Source organism: Suncus etruscus, chromosome 12 (genome assembly GCF_024139225.1).
Source record: "Suncus etruscus isolate mSunEtr1 chromosome 12, mSunEtr1.pri.cur, whole genome shotgun sequence".
NCBI lineage: Eukaryota > Metazoa > Chordata > Mammalia > Eulipotyphla > Soricidae > Suncus > Suncus etruscus.
In genome coordinates, this window is record NC_064859.1 from 45,913,570 (window position 1) to 45,936,368 (window position 22,799).

The 22,799-nt window shown below is 36.8% G+C and overlaps 1 protein-coding gene and 1 pseudogene across 3 annotated transcripts; both read left to right on the forward strand.

Moving 5' to 3' along the window:
* Positions 1–22,799, forward strand: part of LOC126024534 (small integral membrane protein 8-like) — a 1,114,930-nt pseudogene that overhangs the window by 362,056 nt on the left and 730,075 nt on the right.
* Positions 419–21,226, forward strand: LOC126024519 (regenerating islet-derived protein 3-gamma-like). 3 transcript variants are annotated; one of them, XM_049784952.1, is made up of 5 exons: positions 419–494; positions 991–1,109; positions 20,087–20,224; positions 20,852–20,978; positions 21,159–21,226. In XM_049784952.1, exons 1-5 carry the CDS (start codon positions 419–421, stop codon positions 21,224–21,226), a joined length of 528 nt encoding a protein of 175 aa, XP_049640909.1. The 3 variants fall into 3 exon arrangements, with proteins under 3 accessions (XP_049640909.1, XP_049640910.1, XP_049640911.1); XM_049784953.1 differs by lacking the exons at positions 20,087–20,224; positions 20,852–20,978; positions 21,159–21,226 and adding exons at positions 1,285–1,422; positions 2,532–2,655; positions 2,915–2,982; XM_049784954.1 differs by lacking the exon at positions 20,087–20,224.

The following is a 22,799-nucleotide window of genomic DNA, read 5'->3' on the forward strand; positions in this document are numbered from 1 at the left end:
ATTCCACTTTCTTGTTATTCATTCTCGTGCCCCTCCCTCAGGTTGTTTTATAAAAGCCTGATATTTTCAGACCAGGCAAATTATCAGATCTCAGCAAGAAAGGTAAGTGGAAGCTGAGAGAGAAGGATATGGCTGGGACTTTGTCTCACATACTTGAGGGAAGCTCTAGAAGACTATTATGCCTTCAAGCACACAAGACTCTCAGACTTAGCACTGGGTAACCTGAGAAGCTTCATGAATAGTCAAATTCAGAAAATTATTTTTTTTTCTGTCATTCAACAGGGAGCTAGAATTAAAGTCAAATTATTTCTCTTTATTTGAAAAAGAAAATTAAGGGGCAGAAGTATGGTTCCTTTGCTTGCCTTCTCCCTGACCACACTTTTCTTTGGTCTCTGAAAGCCTTGAGTAGTGAGAGAAGATGCTGTCTTCAATGGCTGTTCCCAGTTTTGCTTGGAAGCTGCTCTCCTGTTTAATGCTCCTATCACAAGTGAAAGGTAAGCAGACAGAGCTACTCCTGGATCCACAGACCACTCAGATTAAGGAATACGAGAAGGCAACTGTGGATGCATATGGTATTAGTGAGTTTTATGCCACACAATAATTATTCTTTTGCTGCAAAGAGACATCATAATGATTCAAGTATTACCATAATATGCTCAATTGTCAATAGATTCCATATTCATGGAACAAAAAATAGTAAGGGTCAGTGATGCTTATGGGAAAAGAGAAAGATTGTGGTTCCTTGTAAAAAAAAAGTTTGCTTGGACTAAGAAAAAGGAGGTGATGGTAAAAAGAAAGAAAAATCAATGGCATTTAATTTAGTCAGTTGGAATCAAGTAGAAAACATTATAAAAGGACAGGAAACATTGACAGGTTATCATGTGTTTTATGTCCCAAGCATTTTTTTATATATATCTCAATGCTGTTTTACTACCCCAGCTCACATTCTTTTCTTTTCACTCTGTCACTGTCTTTATTATTTTAACCCAGGTGAAGACCTGCAGAAGGTAGAGGTGGCTCCAAGAATCAGATGCCCTACCGGCTCAGTGGCCTATGGTTCCTACTGCTATGCCTTGTTTTTGTCAAAACTATCCTGGCCTAATGCAGAAGTGAGTAGTTCTCTTTGTAACTGGAGACTTCAAGGAATTTATATGTACCAATAAGGTAGATCTTTTATCGATTGCATTGTAGAAGGACTGTGGAGTTTGCAGTATATCTATTCATACTCAGCTCCCTTCAGTTTAATTACAATATTCTCATTAATCTGTTACTTTTTTCTCACAGTTGGCTTGTCAGAAGCGGCGCCAAGGACACCTTGTATCTGTGCTCACTGGATCTGAGGCATACTTTGTGGCTTCCCTTATAAAAAACAGTGGGACCAAAGAACCTAACATCTGGCTTGGACTCCAAGACACCACAGAGGTGAAGACATATCTTTCTTCTATCTATTGTGTTTTATCTATCATGTTTCCTTTTCTATCTTGGTCATTCTCTCTCATTTGCCTGCCCAAGAAATATACTTGGGAAGCCTGAAAGTAAAAGAAACTGAATTTGGTGAAAATAAAGATTTTTTTGTTTTTGTTTTTTCAGGCCACACCCGTTTGACGCTCAGGTGTTACTCCTGGGTAAGCGCTCAGAAATTGCCCCTGGTTTGGTGGGGGGGGAACTATATGGGACGCCAGGGGATCGAACTGCGGATGCGATCTTTCCTTGGCTAGCACTTGCAAGGCAGATACCTTACCTCAAGCGTCACCTCACCGGCCCCGAAAATAAAGATTTAAAAAAAAAAGGAAAAAAAAGGGGCTGAAGGAAGTGGTGGCTCAAGCGGTAGGGAATCTGCCTTGCACGTGTTAGCCTAGGATGGACCACGGTTCCATCCCCCAGCGTCCCATGTGGTCCTCCCAAGCCAGGAGCAATTTTTGAGTGCATAGCCAGAAGTAACCCCTGAGCATCATTGGGTGTGCCTCCCCCACAAAAAAAGAAAAAAGAGAATAAGGACTTGTGACCATCTGAAGATTTGAGCTTGTAGAAGGCCACTCATGTCTAGCTGAGTCTCTCTTCTAGCCAGTTTTTTTCTCTATTCACTCTTCATATCTGGCCTCTCCTCTATTCAGATTTTATATAACTTTCACTGAAAGTCTTAATTATGTGTGTGATCTGCCTAATTATTTGTATATATCTGCCTAATTATTTGTATATATGCCTATATAGTGGTGAATTATTGTTGAACAAATAGGGTAAAATTTTTCTCCAGTAAAAATTACAAAGTTTTATAACTTGAGAAAGATATATTTTCATATAGCATAAGTCACTCAGTATTGTAATTGTCTTTGTACCACTCTATCTGAATTTTACTAACCAAAAGAAAGTGGTACTCATGGTTTTACATTGTTCACCTCCACAGCAGTATCAGGAAGAAAAGTCCAATTTATGATTCTAAAGTGTTCAATATTCCAATGAAGTGATATTTCAAAAAGCACCCCAAGTTTTACTGAGTCTCATTTTTTCTTCCTTCCTCTTTTATACTATAGGGCTCACAACCTGGTAATAGTGGATGGGAATGGAGCAGCAGAGATGTGCTGAATTACCAAGCCTGGGATGAAAACGCACCCTGCACAGACCCAGGCTACTGTGGAAGCCTTTCAGCATTCTCAGGTAAGAAAGTTAGAGCTAACATCTGTAGATCCACTTGATTCCCCTTTTGTTTACTTTCTGAGTCTGAACTTTGGACATTCTTAGAGATGTGGAAAATGCAAATGTATTTTCTTTTGCTAAGTACTCTTGTTCTCTTTGAAGTGCCTTCTCCTAAAGTCAGATCTTGATACAGATGAAAGGATGATTTTTGTCTATTTGTAATATCTTTAGGGTGGCAGCTCTAGCAGCCCAACTAACTTTAGAATTTCTGTCTTTCCAGATTATGAAAAATGGGTCGGTTTTAACTGTAGAAAGGAGTTACCTTATGTCTGCAAATTTAAGGACTAAACCAGATGGTAGTTTCTGAATTCAGAATCCTCTGATCCTGAACATGGTGCATGACTTAAGATCACACTAAAGACAAATAACCTTTCTTCATGATCCATCTAAAACCTCATTCTGATTTCTACTGGCTTACCATATTTTTCAGTAATTTAATTAATTCTATGGCATGAATTAAAATAAATGTTTTGTCCATAATCCTTTGATTTTTGCATCTATTCTTTTATAGCACTAAAAGTTATGTATAAGAAATTCTACATATTTTCTTAGAACCGTCACCTAAAGCCCCAAAACATGACTAATTATATACCTACCCATCAGTTTTTATATGGCTCTAGTACTCATTAATGAAAAATTTTTTAAGGAAATTCAACTATGTATGGTATGCAAATTATTACATAGCAGCAAAATGAAGTTTAGAAAAAATATTCCCACCAAGTCCATACCCTGACTATTTTTCATTATCATTATTCTATCCCCATTTTTCATCTTTAATTGAGCTTTATTTAGTGCTTGACATAAAACAGAATATAAAATATTAGATTCAAATCCTGTTAGATTTATGTTTTGTCATATATATATGTATATATATGTATATATATATACATATATATATATGTCTTGGGGACATTCCTGGCTATTCTCAGAGGTTACTCAAAGCTCTATACTCAACAATTACTCCTGACAGTGCTCAAGGGTCAATATGCAATTCTGGGGGGTAGAATCTGAGTTGGGTGCATGCAAGGACATCACCCTATCCCAATATGCTATCTCTTCCTACTCCACCCTACCCTGGTATACAGCACCCTACCTCAGTATACTATCTCCCTTGAACAATAAATTAAATTATGTGTCACAGGAAACCTTGTTTGTTCTCTCTATTCTCATCTAGTTTTCTGGAACACGCATAGCAGTCTTTTCTTCACCTGAATTTAGTTTCTAGATGAATGCTATTCCAGATTAATATACTACAAAGGTCTCATTTTCATGCAATACACAAGTTATATACTCAGAAAGACTGCTTTGTTGAAAATCTATTGTACAATACTCCAAACTGCTACATAAATATCCCTGGTAGGAATCAGCAGTAAGAAAGCCATTAGAACATTATATTTTCTTTAGTAATTTCTGATTGTCTTTGACTATAATATTGGTAAAACTCAATAAATAATTGAGTACTTCTTCTTCCAGTAATAGTGTTTTCTTGTAAAGTGATATCTAGCACTTCACTGAAATCGAGGAATATGCAAACAATTTGAAAACTAACACTAATCCTTTGGAGCTAACTATACTGCCATGTTAAGAAGTTGCAAATACCATCATTTTTTTTCTGTTTACCAGAAATAAGAGTTGCTAGATTTAGAAGCTTGAAAACAATGAATGGTCATTTTCAAATTTAGTATTAGTAATCTTTGAAAAATTATCATTTTCATAGCATTAGTGTCTGAAATCCCGAAGGAACCTTCTGATAGTGAGAAAAACATCCAGTTTGAATTCGCCATAGACAAAGAAGCTAGAATAAGATATTATAGAAAACAATTTTGATATTTGTTGATGTAAATTTATCAACAAAATATTCAAACCAAATTCCATAGAACAAAATGATGCTGGGTACTAGGCTTTCATTATAATACCAGTATATTTTATGGTTGAATATAAAGATATCTAATAAATAAACAAGATTAGCTAGATAGCTGATAGTTTGAAGGGAGGTGCAGATAAAGATCTGATAGCTCTTAATGTAATTACCAAATGCCTGAGTCTGCAAGAAATGCCCTGGAGTGGAACTCCTGTATACATTTTTTTTATGCCACTTCTCCCTGAGGAAGACAATCTTCAAAGATTTTACCTTAGTTTCCTCTTGTTCACACATTTCCTTAAAGATGTAACTCCTCCCTTAGGCTTAGTTTGCATTAGTTAGAAATGTTTGTTATTCACCCTCCTTCCTATGTTTAATTATTTCTGAATAATAAATTTCCTATATGGAGGGTTGTCCGGGTGTTCAGTGCAAGAAGTGTGGAACCCCTGACCTCATGTTTTTCTCTATCATGTCTGTCTTGTAATTCGAAGCACCCTAGCTTCAGGCCCTGGACTGGACTCTAGCATCAAGTGTTCCATCTCCTCCCTCAAGAAACTTAATAATGTTTTCAGTTCTAACACTAAAATACATTAAGTAAAAGAGACTTTTATAGGCTTTTGTTTACTTAAAATACTCACTTGTGGGGCCGGAGAGATAGCACAGTAGTAGGATCCAGGACCGGAGGTGAGTCAAATCCCAGCATCCATGTGGTCCCCCTACCACCACCTGTGCCTGCCAGGAGCGATTTCTTATTTTTTTTTAAAGCACTTTACTTTTAATAATTTTTATGGTGACCAAAGTGGATTACAAAGTTTTCACAGTAATATTTTAGGTACATAGTGGCATTGAACCCAGGGCATTCCCACCACCAGTGTTGTCCTCCCTCTAACCCTGTTCCCAGCATGCATCCCATATCCCTCTCTTTTGCCATTCTGGCTACCAGAATAAGTGGTTCCATCTGTGTCTAGTTTGTTGTAGAATGAGTATCAATTCTGTTGTCGTTGGCTTTGGATTTGGTGTTGGTTTTCTGTTTTTGTTTTTTTTTTAAATTATAAAAAATATATAGGGGCCAGAGAGATAGCATGGAGGTAAGGTGTTTGCCTCCCATGCAGAAGGATGGCGGTTTGAATCCCAGCATCCCATATGGTCCCCTATGCCTGCCAGGAGCAATTTCTGAGCGTAGAGCAGGAGTAACCCCTGAGCACTGAATGTGTGACCCAAAAACGAGAGAGAGAGAGAGAGAGAGAGAGAGAGACAGAGACAGAGAGAGAGACAGAGAGAGAAGAAAAGAAAAGAAAAGAAAAGAACAGAAAAGAAAAGAAAAGAAAAAAAGAAAAGAAAAAAAAAGAAAAGAACAGAAAAGAAAAGAAAAGAAAAAAAAGAAAAGAAAAGAAAAAAAGAAAAAAGAAAAAAAAGAAAAGAAAAGAAAAGAAAAGAAAAGAAAAGAATATAAATGGCACCCCCAACTACAAACAGTCCTAACGCACCCTCTCGAATAGCTAGATCCTCCACAGAGGAGTGTCAGGCTTCCCCACAGGGGGTTAGGATATTCAAAAGTTGGGGAGTCTGTGGTACGGCTCACAACAAGATGCATGCAGAGCCTGCAGGGTGGACGAGGGGCCGCTCTCCCTCCAATGAAGAGAAGGGGAAAGTGAGGATGGGCTTGGGAGGCCTTCTTTAAGAGGCCCTGGTCGCCCCAGGTAACCCTGCCGGCACAATGGTGGCAGAGCTAGAAGATCGGTCCCATTCACCAGGAATGTCCTTCCCTCCTCTAGTGCGGCTTAGGCCCAGCCCAGGAGAGTGGGACACCACCACACCAATCTGGATTTGGTGTTGAAGACTGATCATTTTTTTTCTACTCAATGTTCATATAGCTGTTTGGTCTTGATACCATCCATTTTTCCCCCTCTGATTATGAGGTAGATCAAAATGAGTCAAGTTGTGTGGTTCAATTTGAAAGGGAAAAGAAAAAGAAAAGAAAAACAAACAAGAAAAAAAGGCAAAAAAACAAACAAAAATATCTAGGAGTGGTTCATCGAGGGTTATAAATAAATTTAAGATAAGAGAGTGGATAAATGGGCCCAGAGAGATAGCACAGCGCGTTTGCCTTGCAAGCATCTGATCCAGGACCAAAGGTGCTTGGTTCGAATCCTGGTGTCCCATATGGTCCCCCATGCCTGCCAGGAGCTATTTCTGAGCAGACAGCCAGGAATAACCCCTGAGCACAGCTGGGTGAGGCCCAAAAAAAACAAAAAAAAAAAAAAGAGAGAGAGAGTGGAAAAGAAGAAAAACATCACAAAAAGAAAAAATAAAAATAATAAGAAAAAAAACAGACAAACAAGTAAACAAACAAAAAATAACAAAACAAAACAGACACTACAATGACAAAGAAAAATCAAAAAAACACCACCCCAATACAGACAACAACCAAGCAATAATCACGAGCTTGAAATAAAACAAAAAAAAAAAAAAAAAAGGAAAAAAATTATGCTTCATTTTTTACCCTCTTTTGTAAATTCACAGTAAATATTGGGGAGATTAGAAAGGGAATTCCCTTGGTCTAAGAGATACAAGCTTTCACCACCCTTGAAGCATACTGTCATATCACTACAGTTTTCTTACATGCTCTTTTACTTTCCCCTAGGTCTTTTTGTGGTGTCTGGAAACTTTCTGCTCAATCGTGGATGATAAAATCAGGCCTCTGTAGCTAGAGATCTTGGTATTTGCACAGGTCATAGGATGGAGCCTAGGATAGAGTCTTTCTTTATGGTTTTAGAAGTTCTGTTCCATAATTGTTGTTTTAATCAGTCTTCTGTAATTAGTTGTCTTGGTGTTTGCACCAATCCTAGGATGAAGCCTAGGATAGAGTCTTTTTTATGTTTCCAGAAATTCTGCTCAGTTGCAGTTGTCTCAGTCAGACCTGTGGAATTAGAGATCTTGGTGGTTGTACAGATCCTAGGCCAAAGCCTAGGCTAGAGTCTTTTTTATTGGTCCTAGGATAAGTTCTGCACAGTCATGGTATCACAATCAGTGTTCTGTAGTCAGTGATCCTGGTTTTTGCACAGATCAAAGAATGACATGCCTTCTGATTTCATCCTATCGATAGGTGATGAGATAAGACAACCTGCTTTTAGATCAAATTGTTGCCATTTTCTCATTATCAGGATGTCATATCAAAATTGGTGAATGTGGGTGTCAGACCTGTATTAAGAATGTCATAGGGACCAGAGAGATAGCATGGAGGTAAGGTGTTTGCCTTTCATGCAGAAGGTCATTGGTTCAAATCCCGGCATTCCATATGGTCCCCTATGCCTGCCAGGGGTGATTTATGAGCGTAGAGCCAGGAGTAACCCCTGAGCACCGTCAGTTGTGACCCAAAAATAAAAAAAAATAAAAAAAAAAGAATGTCCCAGAGGGATTGTTGTTGAGAACTATGTCTGAGATCTAAGGATTGAGGTTGGATGGTAATTCTCTAAACACATGGCATCTAAATTTTGTCCAAATGACATAGATTCAAAGTGGGAGGTGCCCTGTATTGTAAAATGTATGAGTTCTTTCTTTCGTTTGTTTGTTTGTTTTCAGCCACACCTGTTTGATGCTCAGGGGTTACTCCTGGCTAAGCACTCAGAAATCGCCCCTGGCTTGGGGGGACCATATGGGAAACCAGGGGATCAAACTGTGGTCCTTCCTTGGCTAGCACTTGCAAGGCAGACACCTTACCTCTAGCGCCACCTCGCCAGCCCCATGAATTCTTATCCCTAGTAGAAAAGAGCTTGTTTCTATATGTAAAATTTCCTCTTATTTAGTATGACTTTGCACAAAGGAATTGTGCCATATTATATTGCTACTGCATTTGGGGGTGAGAATATCAGGCTCCATCATCTCTGTGCCCTGGTTTTGACCTGAGCTTCTATCGCAGGCAAGACTTTTTCTCGTAGGTTTTTGTACCAAGCAGAACCAAAACAGGTGAAGTTAAGGAAGAGAAGAAAACAAAAACAAGACATGTATATATATATATATATATATATATATATATGTATAAAGGAAGAAATAAATAAAAATGAATTAAAAATAAGGGAAAATGATGTAGGAGACTACCTTACATTTGGGTGTAAACAGGTTAAGAGGTAGTATCATGGAGGTATTAAACATACAAAGAATATGTAAGCTTCCCCATTTTCTTTTGAGATATTCTTCTTGGGAATGGAATCCAGATCACATTTTCATCACACTCTTGGACTAGTTGAGTTAGAGAACTGATTTGTGGCAGAAAGGGCTAGGGAAGAGATCTTGTGCTAGGGGTCCTTCTGGAGCTGAATCCTGCTGCGGACTGTTTTATCCTGATGAGATAAAAAGTTCCTAAGCAATAACCTAAGTGAGTTCATTTTCCCACTGGAAGTCAAACGGGAGCACGAAGAGGCTAATATGAAATATGAATTATGAAATATGAAATGAATGAGTCCACACAGAATGCATGGGGACTTGCGTCTAGAAAGACGAAGACAAATTTATTTTTTGAGCTGGGTAGCTTTTAAGGTTGAGGTTTGGAATGCAGGGTGTAATTTTTGACATCAAAGAAGGTGGGAAACAGAATGAAAGACCATGGATAAAATTTGCACATTAAAGAACCGATACTGAAGTTGAAAAGTTGGGTTAGCTTTGTTTTGGATAAGCAGGGGAAACAGGTAATTTTCAGGGAAGTGGGAAGAGAGAGAAATATTTTAGAGTTTTGGGGGAAAACTGAAAATTGGTTTACTATGAGCTAAGTTTTGGGAAAAAACATGATCTTGGCGCCAAAGTAGCAAAGATCACAAGAGCTTGGTCAGTGGGAGACTTTTGGCGGGATTTGATACTGTGCTTCTTTGTTAGAAAGAATTACTGCCTGATTTCTCTAATGGTCAAAAATAAAGAGAGAGATAGTTACAGCCACTTTAAAATTATGGCCAAACACTCCACGCAAAGGGTCAACTGATTTTGACTGCTCTAAGTGGGCCTAAATAATTCTTTTTCAGGAGTGCAACACTTTTAATGTGTGCCCTTCCTGAGTGGGGTGCAACAGAATCCAGTATCAAACAACAGTCCACTTTTGAGGGGAGGTGAGAAGGAAGGCCACTGAGCATGAGTCATCAGGAGTATTGGCTGTAGTTTCTTTCAAGAGATGAGGGACGAGATGTGGAGCTAAGAAGGTGTTCTTTCATTTGGGAGCTGGGTGATGGCCTATTGGGGCTGGAGATCGGTCTTGATATCTAATGAGTTAAGAACTGAGGGTAAAGAACATTAATAAGGAGGAATATCAGGTTGGGATTTGGGAGTGAAGGGATAATAGGATTTCTGAGGGGGGGGAGAAGAAAAGTATATAGGAGAATTATATTCACCATGGATTGTTTACAATTTAGGTTGGCACTCAGAGGAGAGTCCTCTGTCTATGTACTAATGCCCACATAAAGACATACATTAGTGATCTATTCTTAAGTTGTTGTTAGAGATCTGGCCCTAATAGGATGGGTCTGAGCTCTTAAGGACTGGTTGAATTAAGTGAAATAATTAGCTTAGCTATAGCTTAGGAAAGAGAGGAAGGTAGAATAAAAGGTAAGAGTAGAAAAAAAAATAATTATAGCTAAAATAAATTTAAATAGAAAATTAAGTATAGCAATAAAAGAGATTGGGCCAGTGTGTTGGAGTTAGGTTTTTCTAGTTTCTAGGCATTTCATCAGTAATGGGATTGCCCTTGTAAATGAGGGTTTCAGGATTATATAATGGCTGGAGCATTTTAAGATACACATAGTTCTCACATCTCAAGTATTAGCAATATGGTAGTGAGGTCTACCTATGTAGGTGGCTACCCTATGTAGTATAGTCCACTGCATCTTAGGTATCTACTTTCCTTTTCTAAGAGAAAGTAGCAGTGTGGGTTTTCTTTGACATACATTGAATTAATGAAGAAGAAGCAGGAAGAAGAATCAGAAGAAGAAAGGAAGAGGAGGAGGAAGAGAAGAAGGAGAAGGAGGAGGAAGAGAAGAAGAAGAAAAGAAGAAGAAGAAGAAGAAGAAGAAGAAGAAGAAGAAGAAGAAGAAGAAGAAGAAGAAGAAGAAGAAGAAGAAGAAGAAGAAGAAGAAGGAGGAGGAGGAGGAGGAGGAGGAGGAGGAGGAGGAGGAGGAGGAGGAGGAGGAGGAGGAGGAGAAGGAGGAGGAGGAGGAGGAAGAGAATTTGGTCCTGTAACATAAGTCTGTGGTTCACAGTGTTTCAGTGTTCTGAATGATCATATGCTTCAGGTACTCAGGTACTGTCAGATGGTCTGCCTGCAGACTCCTCCAGCTGGAAATGGAGTTCCAGTCAGGGCCTGTGTAAGATTTCTTCCCCCTCCTTTTCAGACCTGCCAGGAGCGATTTCTGAGCACAGAGCCTGGAGTAACTCCTGAGCACCACCATATTAATTGATATATTACAAAATTATTAAATTAAATCAATTAAGTATATAAGTTATATTATATACAATAGAGAAACTATATATATATTTATTATATATTATGTATATTTATATAATACATATGTTTACATATATTTATTATATGTTATATAATAAATATATTTTATATATAGAATATATATTTATGTATATAAATATATATATTCACTGTGTGAAAGTTAATCTAGTGCTGTTTAGTCCAGAACTCAGGATCCACCACCCAAAAGAACAAAAAGGAGAAAGGCAGTCATGTAAATGCAAGGGAGTTTATTCCAGCATGCTGGTGCCCAACATCTAAGAAACAAGGACCCCGAGAATGGTTCAAATTTAATGGGTGCCTAAGGCTCAGGCTAGGGGATTCTGGCCTTCAGGTAGTGGATTTTTTTGTTGTTGTTGTTTTGTTTTTGGGCCACACCCGTTTGACACTCAGGGGTTACTCCTGGCTATGTGCTCAGAAATCGCCCCTGGCTTGGGGGGACCATATGGGACGCCGTGGGATCGAACCGCAGTCCGTTCCTTGGCTAGCGCTTGTAAGGCAGACACCTTACCTCTAGCGCCACCTTCCCGGCCCTGGATTTTTTTTTTTTAAGTTTAGGTCATTAGTACGAAGTTGGGCTAAGATTAGTTGTAGCTTAAATATAGCATCAGACAAATAGTTATGGTGGGCTTAGCTCAGTGAGAGGTGAACAGGCATCTCCAGATCCAGGGTGTGGTGTTATCTTTCTGTCTGTCAGCTGCTGTTTAGTCTCTGATACCTGACCAGGAGACCAAGTACCTAAAATATCCCCATAGGGTCTGGTTCCAGGAACTGGCTGCTCTTCTAAGCCTAGTCTTTATACTTTAAACTGCAGCCTGTCATGGCTGCACTTAGGTTCACAGCAAAGCCAGGTTTACAGCAATTAACTTCTTTAAGCAAGCAGAGCAATTTTATATCTAGGCAAGAGGCACACCATATTCTACATCAACATTTAGCTTACAGTTAATTATAAATATTAGTTCCTAACATCACCACAAGATGTATGATTTGCCATTTATTTACAGGCTTAAATTATTTATGAGTTCAACAGAGGTTTTTATATTGAAAAAATTAACAGCTTTCTGCAAAATAGCATTTCAACAGCACCCATTCTTGTAAGCCTAGTATGAACATTCAAATTCAAGTGTAAATTAATTCCAGTTAGCTCTGTTCTTAGACAAAGCAGTTAGTTAGCTCTGATTGTCACTGGTCTGTTGAATTCATTTTTTCTTGTTGTTGTTTTTGGGTCACACCCAGAAGCGCTCAGGGGTAACCCCTGGCTCTGTACTCAGAAATTGTCCCCAGAAGGCACGGGGGACCATATGGGGTGCCGGGATTTGAACCACCATCCTGGATGTAAGGCAAACATGCTAACTCCATTCTATCTCTCTGGCCCCTGTAGAAAACTTTTTTATATGAATATGTCTGTACATCCTCCTTTTTTCACTCTAACTTATTATTTAACTATGGTCTAGCTATAATTTAATTTTCTATTTCTTAGAGAACCTATTCGGTATGGAGATAGAATCAGTTTACAAATCAAAAAAGAACATGATTACAAAGAGCAGGGAGAAACTGCAGAGCTAGAGGAAAGGTTTAGCTTATGCTTTACATACTGTTAACCCTGTTCCATCAGGGTAATTTTATCAGGAGAGTTCCATTCATATGTTTTCCTCTAGCACCAGAGGATGTACTCTGAAGGCCCTAACAACTTCTATGATGATCAGGATAACCCATATAATCATAGGGCCCATCTCCTATATAATTGATTAACAGGATTGTTGATTCACTGTAAAGACCTAAGGATGTGATGCTATTTGGAGGTTTTCAGAGAGATTTTTGAATTGCAACTGGTGATGCTCAGGAGTTTATGTAATATTGGGAAATAGAATGGGGATAGCTATATTCAGGATACTTGTCTCAACACTCTACTATCTCTTTGTCACTCATTTATTATTAATAAGTAGTTTTTAAAAATGATCAGCTTTCTGTGGCAGCCAATAATTACAAATGTATAATTTCTACTCATTTTTATTTTTAAGTTTTATCTTTACAAAAGAATAGGAATGCATATTATTTTATTTTTTGTTTGAAAGTTCAGCATTATATCTGTAATGATAAATATTAATGATGCTCCATAATTTTATTCTCTTGTTTTTACTACTGTTTATTTCATTACTTATTTAAATATCATATTTATTTTGTTTCCTAATAGCAGAAATAAGTATTTTTGCCACTTTATACTGGTTCTTTGAGCGAGTGAATTATGTGAATTATATGCAAGTAGTTTATATCTAGCAATGTAATCTCTTTTTTTGTTTTTGTTTTTGTTTTTTGGGTCACACCCAGCAGTGCTCAGGGGTTACTCCTGGCTGTCTGCTCAGAAATAGCTTAGCTCCTGGCAGGCACGGGGGACCATATGGGACACCGGGATTCGAACCAACCACCTTTGGTCCTGGACCGGCTGCTTGCAAGGCAAAAGCCGCTGTGCTATCTCTCCAGGCCCAATGTAATCACTTTCAAGGTAGACTAGTGAAGCCTCATCCCTCCAGGTAACTTGACCTTACCTGCATTTCCTGGGAGGGGTCTTGGCAAAGGTAGATAAGGCCTTTGACTCAAGGGATTAGTTTCTTTTGGTCTTTGGCCAGCATGGAGGTCAAAGGGAAGATGGCAGAAAGGAGTTAAGATGCAGGGCTACCTAAGAATAGCAATTGCTTAAAAGGTTATGATATGGGCCACACATGTGGTGAATAGGGCATGAATAAAGTTGATGCTTCCTGATGCCTGTCTCTGGATGAGTCTGATTCCACCGTTCACCTAAACCTGGGATCCGCCAGCTGAATGGGGATTGCGGAGCCACGTGGCCTGGGACTGCAGAGAAAGATCCCTCCATCCATCCACCTCTTTCCAGCTCCATCTTTAATTATTTAATTCAACAGAATAGTATTTTTCCAAACAATTTGCATAAACTCAGACAAAACTATGAAGAATTCAATGCTAACAAAAATTTTATCAGTTTTATAAATTCAAACATTATTTCCTGTCAATCATTAAACATATTAAGTCTAGTTTGAATTCAAATGCATTGATTACTAATTAGTTTGATATATTTTCTCTTGTATTGATTAGTTTGCTTCTCTATTTGTGATTTTTTATTTTATAATTTTTACTACTCTCTCACATGAATGCATTATCCACTTACTTATTGAATTAATTTTTATTTACTGTAAAATTACTCCCCCACCTCCACAGTATTTCTAATCCTGGGTGAGTGAGTGTGAAGCAGAGTCACTGCACAAAAAAATCCAAATCAGGATGAGGGTGAAACATATGTAGTCTGACATCTTCTACCTTGTATTCAAAGCTGCCTGCCAGAACTGTTCTCCCTGGGTGGAGGAGTAAGGAGAGATAGCTCAGGCTATCCCGAGCCAATCCTGCCCAAGTTTACAAGTAAGCCTCTTCAACAAGTGGTGTTGGCATAAATGGCTAGTCACTTGCAAAAAATTGAACTTAGATCCCCAGTTAACCTCATGTATGAAGGTAAAATCCAAATGAATTAAAGACCTCAATATCAGACCCAAAACCATAAGATAGATAGAACAACACATAGGCAAAGCACTCCAGAACATTGAGACTACAGGCATCTTCAAGGAGGAAACTGCACTCTCCAAACAAGTGAAAGCAGAGATTAACAGATTGGAATATATTAAGCTAAGAAGTTTCTGCTCCTCAAAGGAAATAGTGCCCAGGATACAAGAGCCACCCACTGAGTGGGAGAAACTATTCATCCAATACCCATCAGATAAGGGGCTAATCTCCAAAATATACAAGGCACTGACAGAACTTTACAAGAAAAAACATCTAATCCCATCAAAAAATGAGGATAAGAAATGGACAAACACTTTGACAATGAAGAAATACAAATGGTTAAAAGACACATGAAAAAATGTTCCACATCACTAATCATCAGGGAGATGTAAATCAAAACAACTATGAGGTACCATCTAACACCCCAGAGATTGGCACACATCACAAAGAATGAGAACAAGCAGTGTTGGCAGGGATGTGGAGAGAAAGGAACTCTTAACCACTGCTGGTGGGAATGCCGCCTAGTTCAACCTTTATGGAAAGCAATATGGAGATTCCTCCAAAAACTGGAAATCGAGCTCCCATATGATCCAGCTATACCACTCCTAGGAATATACCCTAGGAACACAAAAATACAATACAAAAACCCTTTCCTTACACCTATATTCATTGCAGCACTATTTACCATAGCAAGACTCTGGAAACAACCAAGATACCCTTCAACAGACGAATGGCTAAAGAAACTGTGGTACATATACACAATGGACTATTATGCAGCTATCAGGATAGATGAAGTCATGAAATTTTCCTATACATGGATGTACATGGACTCTATTTTGCTGAGTGAAATAAGTCAGAGAGAGAGAAAGAAAAATGCAGAATTGTCTCACTCATCTATGGGTTTTAGGAAAAATGAAAGACATTCTTGCAATAACAATTTTCAGACACAAAAGAGAGAAGGGCTGAAAGTTACAGCTTACCTCATGAAGCTCACCACAAACAGAGATGAGTTTCGTTAGAGAAATAGCTACATTTCAAACTATCCTAATAATGAGAATGTATGAAGGAAATAGAAAGCCTGTCTAGAGTACAGGTGAAGGTTGGGTGGGGAGCAGGGAGACTTGGGACATTGGTGATGGGAATGTTGCACTGGTGATGGGTGGTGTTCTTTACATGACTGAAACCCAAACAACACAATCATGTATGTAATCAAGGTGTTTAAATAAATAACATAATAAAAATTAAAAAATAAAAAAGCAATCTTTATTTTAGATTAAAACCAAGTTTTAAACAAACATATACAAAGGTACCAGGGAAGATAGTGCAAGTAATATTGCCACACTAGGGCGAAGGCTAGAAAAATACTAGTCTGGGTTGGGCAGTTGCCTTGAAGGTAGCTGACCAGTGTTTCACCCCTGGAACCCCTTAGGATTTACTGAACATTGCCATGAATTATCTAGGATCACAGAATCAAGAGTAAGTCCTAAATTTTGTTGGCTATATCACAAAAAAAATAAGTATATAAATAAATGAAAGATTTACTATTAAAAGGAAGATTAAGACATCTGAAATGTAGTCAGAGCATCTTCATCATTTATGACATTTTATTTTATTTCTATCTACAATTTTAATTTTATTGAGAATGCTTGCTATGGTAGAGACACATTAGAATTTAAAAATGTCCTCATACATTTTAATTAGGTTATCACATTCAGAATATATTGTTCGGATTTAATTGCACTGCCATTAAGCAATATGCTAATTAGAAAGATATATAGGAAATTTTATCTTTGTAAATATGCTGACAGTTTTGTTCTTCTTTTAATGGTAATTTTCATGATAATGTTATAACTTTTAGATATAAAATTCAATAGAGCTTTATTGTCATCATATCTCCATTGTTTGCTGAAACTATAATTGGCTCTATCATTTTCAAAACTAATAAATTATTGGGGCAGAGAGATAGAAAAAGGGTCAGGGGATCATATCTGTCTTAGATATACTTCTTGCCAGATGGTACAAAATGACTTTCAGGAAATATTTTGTATGAGTGATTCAGAGGTATATTTTGCTAATCATGTGATCTAGAAAAGTTGAAATAAATCTCTTTACATGTATATTGAAAAATATGATCCCCCCAAAATGTGATTATGTTTTATAATTTAGTCTTTGGCCTCATATTGCTATTTCCATTCACTTTTCTAGTTTTTTGTTGCTGTATGCTGAGGAAATGCTAAGTGAAGAGAGGAGATAATTTTTCTTATATTACTGACATATTTTAGTTCAGAAGCTAGTAAACTGTTTGACCACATTTGGTCAATGAATACATTTTATTGTAAAGGAGTCCATTGACATTACTAGCAACTTGAATTTTACCAGCTATGATTTAAAAAGTGCTTCCAAGAGAATAGCTCAAGTTTAGCATCACAATGAACAGATCAAATGCCATAATTTGAGATCTCGTGTTTCTACTAAGGGATCATGCAAAGAGTATCTCCGGTGTCCACTGAAAATCAGTTGGCCACTGATCATCTATCCATTGAAGATAAATGGAAGACAAGTAGTAACATTAACAAATAGCATTAGACAATATGCTAAACTATCTGTTGGAAATATACTTTAACTATTCCAGACTCATGCTACTCTTGTAGCCTTTCACAGTGCTCAGATTAGAAACAGAATCTCCTCTGTACCTATCATTTCTAGTTACTATATTTCATAAATTATGAACATGACATTCAAAATATTGTTGAGGTGGATAATTCTATTTTTGGTGTACTATTCCACCTAATCTCAGGAGACATATATGGTTCCAGAGATCAAATCAGAACTACTAGTTATTTTGAGGTGTTGAGTTACTTCAAGTCTTTGAAAGTAATATTTTACCCTAAAACTATTTATTATCTATTATATTCTAAATGGCAAATGACAGGGTAGAATATTCTTTGCTAAAATTCTATTTTACTTAGAACATTGAATATATTGATTGTGACATAAACTGATGTTCTGGATAGTTTCTGTTGAAAAGTAGCCACATGATGGTATAGGAGCTACCTGGTAATAGGTAATTAGTTTTCCATTGTGATTCAATAGTGTCTTTAAGCATATGTATTTTAATATAGGGACCACACTCAGTATTCCTAGGTTAGCCAGGAGACACTCCTTATTATTATCTGATGTAGTCTGGCATCATTTTCCAGTCCTGTGGTAGGTTTTTTAGTAATGATGGTATACATGGGCCTCAGTGACATATCAGGTGGTATTCAGGGAAAATTGAGATGTTCATATTGAAGCTGAGGGCATCATATATTTGACCCATGTGCTCTTTCATTTTCATTGTCTTTTATTCATTTTCATTTCATTTTCATTTTTATTTTCATTGTATTTTTCTATAGATTTTAAATAACTCACTTTTTTGTATTTATTTAGGGGACAAAGAATTATAGCCAACGTGCTATTTATATAAAGGATAACACAAATTTTACAAAACTTCAAATTTAAATAATGGGTATATAAACACAAAAACAGATAAATAATGCATAGATGGCCTTATCAAGAATAAGAACAAATGTTAGAGTTGATGTGAAATATCACCTTGGTTATTGTTTTGTACATTTTATTTTACTATAATTTATATTTTGAACTCATCAGGCAAGCTACCTAATTCCATACATTTAAAGATTTACTTGTGCTATAATTTGTACACAATTGCTATTTACTTTTGGAAGGTTTGATATTATGATATTATTAGAATATATATTATTTAAAATACATTTTGTTATAATTTCTAGCTATTCATTCTTAAATTGATGCATATACCTTATATCAGAATTATTGTTTGGGAGTTAGAATAATGCTCTTTTACTATTAAACAGAGGTCTCAGTTTTTATATACTCATACTGAATCTATTGAAATATTTTAGTTCCAATACATGGCAGTAAGGCAGTGGATTGAAAGTTTATTTCTTGAGGGTACAAAAAATATGAGTGCCCCAAGAGGTCGTTAGTGTCTGATCTAAGGAATATCTTCAAGCTCCCGTTCTTCTAACTCAGTTTTATAATTAAATTCATCATTAAAATGTTATAATATGTGACAATTCTAAATATTTGGCAAGAAGAATTATTTCCCATGGAATGAACATTTTGAAATCATACCAACTTATCCTATGACACCTAGGTGTACATTCCTATTGCACTTTTCAATACATCTGTCTTAGAAACATTTATTGAAGTCTAATCTTTTCTGGCCTAACAAACCATTAAATGTTCTATAAGACATATTTTCCTTAGCTGAGAAGATGACACCATGACACAGGGATTTTACCTCACATAACTCTGGGAGTATAAAGATCCCTGTAACCAGAAAACTAAACCCAACTCTCAGTGGTGTGTGTGCACTGATGTTCCAATTCTTTTCAGCAAAATGGATAGATGTCACCAGTATCAATTTATAAAGAGGGAACTACACAAAGGAAAAAAAAAAACAAGAGGAAGAATAGAGCGTTTCTAACTTCCTTATCTATTTACCTAATTTCATGCTCTTGATTTTCTCTTAGAGTCTTAAGGATGCTGTACTTTGTAGTCCTCACCACCTTGTCTTGGATGCTTGCCTCTGCTATGGTGCTTCGAACTCCATTCCTAGGTAAGACTTCTCTACCATTCAAAGAGGGCTCCCTGTGAATATTTAAAGAAGAGAGCTACAATTCCAAATTATCCAGGTGTCAAAGATGAGGTGCATCCTTACATAATGAAACACTTGACATCCCTCTATCTCACCCTTCCTTTTGGTAATTAGTAATGGGTGATATAATTCTTCTTTAATTCTTATAACTCTCATTAATGATGAAATGAGATGTTGTCAATAATCTCTATGATTGTAGTTTTGACAGAAAAGATTTAATTATCAGGAAAACTTAATGGAAGGAGGAAGATATTATGAACTTGTAGAGAGAGTCAAAATGGTAGCAAGGGACATTAAAGTGTTAGGAAAGTTTTTTCCTTTCTTTTTAAAAGCAAAAATGTAAAAAAAAATATCAGTAGAAATGTTCCAAGATACTTAAAATAGTTACAATGAATAACACAGTGAGTTGTCTATCTAGATTCCTCTGTTACTTACCAAAACTCTGGTATCACAGATATTCCCTAATTATATCACTCCCCCAAATATAACTCTTCCTTTGATCATATTTCTTTTCTTAATTTTGTCATTTTAGGTGAACATTTGGAGAAAGCACAAACCTTTACATCATCATTTTGTCCAAAAGATTCAGTGGCTTATTCCTCCAACTGCTATATCTTATATAGCAGACCATCTACCTGGATGGATGCAAATGTAAGCAACTAAGGGGTTCAGGAAAACTTTATTAGGTGAAAGGGAAGCGTCTATTTCCTGGAATTTGCTTCCCTTAAACATTACTCCTTTTACTTGTTAAAATATCTCCATTTATTTCCTTCCTAAATAGATAGCTTGCCAAAAGCAGCCATTAGGACACCTTGTATCTGTACTCACTTGGTCTGAAGCATCCTTCCTGAGCTCCCTGATAAACAGCACTTTGGACAACTACTATGATGTCTGGATTGGGCTTCATGACCCCACTGAGGTTTGTTATTTGATTTTTTTTTTCTCTGTTAACTTACAAGGAACATAGCCAGCTGGGACACTCTGCATATCTAATAGATCATTAAAATTCCTTTGCCTTTGAAGTAAATGCATATTTATTTACATATGCCCAGTATAGATAAATTTTTTGGGGGGGGAATCATTCCTCTTTTCCAGCTCAAGAATTTAGTTATATGAAGGTTTTTTGGACTAGCTTAAAAACTGAATCTTATCTCATTAAGACTATTCAATCCACAGGGTAGAGTTTGTAATTCAGTACAATGGCATTATAGATTTTATGTACTTTGCTGATTAACTCATAAATGAAGAGTGATTTATTTTTCTCCTATATAAAAACATTGTTTTTGAGTTTCAGCAAGTAGCTACAAATAATATTCCAATTATTTACCCATTGATGGGTTAACCTGAGACATTCCAGTGGTCATTATGAGAATTTGATGAATGGTAGCAAGGAGTCTGGAATTTACCAGAGATCAACTCTAATAAAGTATCTGAAAAAGCACATGACATTTTTTGATGCTGAGGAGGTTATTTGGAATTTCAGTGGGATATTTATGCAAGACTATGATAGACCTTGGACTCATCTGGCTTCATTTCCATGCCATAGGGCCGTGAGGCTAGTGGTGCAGGATGGGAATGGAGTAGCACTGATGCCATGAACTACCTTGCCTGGGAGCTAAACACCCCTACCATCTCAGACTCTGGTTTCTGTGGCAGTGTGACCAAAAGCTCAGGTAAGAAATAGAAAACAAGCTCCTGCTGAATTAATTTTATTTGATTCATGAATAGAACTTCTCATAAATCACTGATTTAGGAATTGCAACATTGGTTTGAATTTAGCCTGAATCTGGGATAAAGAAAGCATTTTAGATTCATCTAATCCACAAGGCATGCAAGCTTTTCTGTCTCTCTAGGTTTTCTGAAATGGAAAGATTATAACTGTGATTTGAAATTGCCTTTTGTCTGCAAATTCAAGGCTTAGGCTGCATTTCAAGTTGACAAATCAAGTAAGGAAGGTAAGCTCATGATCTACAGGACACTATTCTCCCCAAACCCCCACTTTACTTGTTAATTATAATCCTTTATCCTCAGTCTCATCTGAGTTTTTTTGCTTTATAGTATCAAATTAGAGAATTAAATATTCATATTTAAATCTGTCCTTGTATACATTTGTACTCATTTGTACTGTTGAGAAATAATATTTCTGTTGGGGAAATAATAGTGTGACAAGAATCAGGATGGCCTTTTTTTCTACCTCCTTATCTAATTTGGGATGGCCTTTTTTCTACCTCCTTATCTAATTCTCCCTTTTCCTGCATATTTATCTAGATGGCCTGTAAATTGTATATTGAAGACAGCTCTATCACATACTCTAATTCATACTCCTCCTGAAAATGTGTTTTCAATAGCCTCAGTGAGAATCTCATGTATGTGGGAAAATACTTGTTCCATTAATTTATAATAAAACTTTACTATGTGTAAAAAAATTGGGTCATAAATTGACAACTTGGAATGCTTGTAATAATACTTTCATGTGTAGAATTTGTTAACTTCTTTTAAAAAATTAAAATAGCTGGAGATATAACACAGTGGTAAGGTATTTGCCTTGCACACGGCCAACCCAGGATGAACCTGGGTTTGATCCTATATGGTTTCCCGAGCTTTGCCAGAGCAATTTCTGAGCACAGAGCCAGAAGTAATCCAAGTGCTGCCAGGTGTGGCCCCCAAACAAACAAAAAACCAAAAAAAAAATTAAAATAAACACTTGGACTGATCCTATTAATAGAAGAAATTGCAAATATAGAGATCTTTATTTCTGTTTGCCTGGAAAAAGAGTTACTAAAGTCATAATACTTGGAAACATTATTTGGATATTTTCAGAATTAGTTATGTGGACGTTTTCAAAATAAGTTTGGGGTGTTAGAGTGATAGCACGGTGGTAGGGCTTTTGCCTTGCATGCTGCTGATCCGGGATGTACTGGGTTTAATCCTCAGAATCCCATAATCCCCAAGCCTGTTGGAGCAATTTCTGAGCTCAGAGCCAAAAGTAACCACTAAATGACACAGGGTGTGGCCCAAAAACCAACAAACAAAAATGTTTGGGAGCTCGAAATAGAGAATTCTCTATTACTTAGAGCTATTATCATATGAAATTAAGCTATATTCCCTGTAATGAAGAGAAAAGATGCCATTCTGAAAAAACTTCAAAGAAAAGACAATGAATACTACAGAAAATAGACTAATATTCATGGAATCCTCAATACTACATATCTATACCACAGATGGTTTTGCTATTTATTTGAGCACTTACAGGGATTTAAAAGTTCAGCACCTTATAATCTGAATTCAAAAACATTTCTGTGTCTTCAAAATAGCATTTGGGACATTGGTGGTGGGAATATAGCACTGGTGATGGGTGGTGTCCTCTTATATGACTGAAACACAACCACAATCATGTTTGTAACCAAGGTGTTTAAATAAAAAATATTATTAAAAGAAACAAAAAACAAAAGAACAAAATAGCATTTCACTACCACTCTCTCCTTCAAGCATTA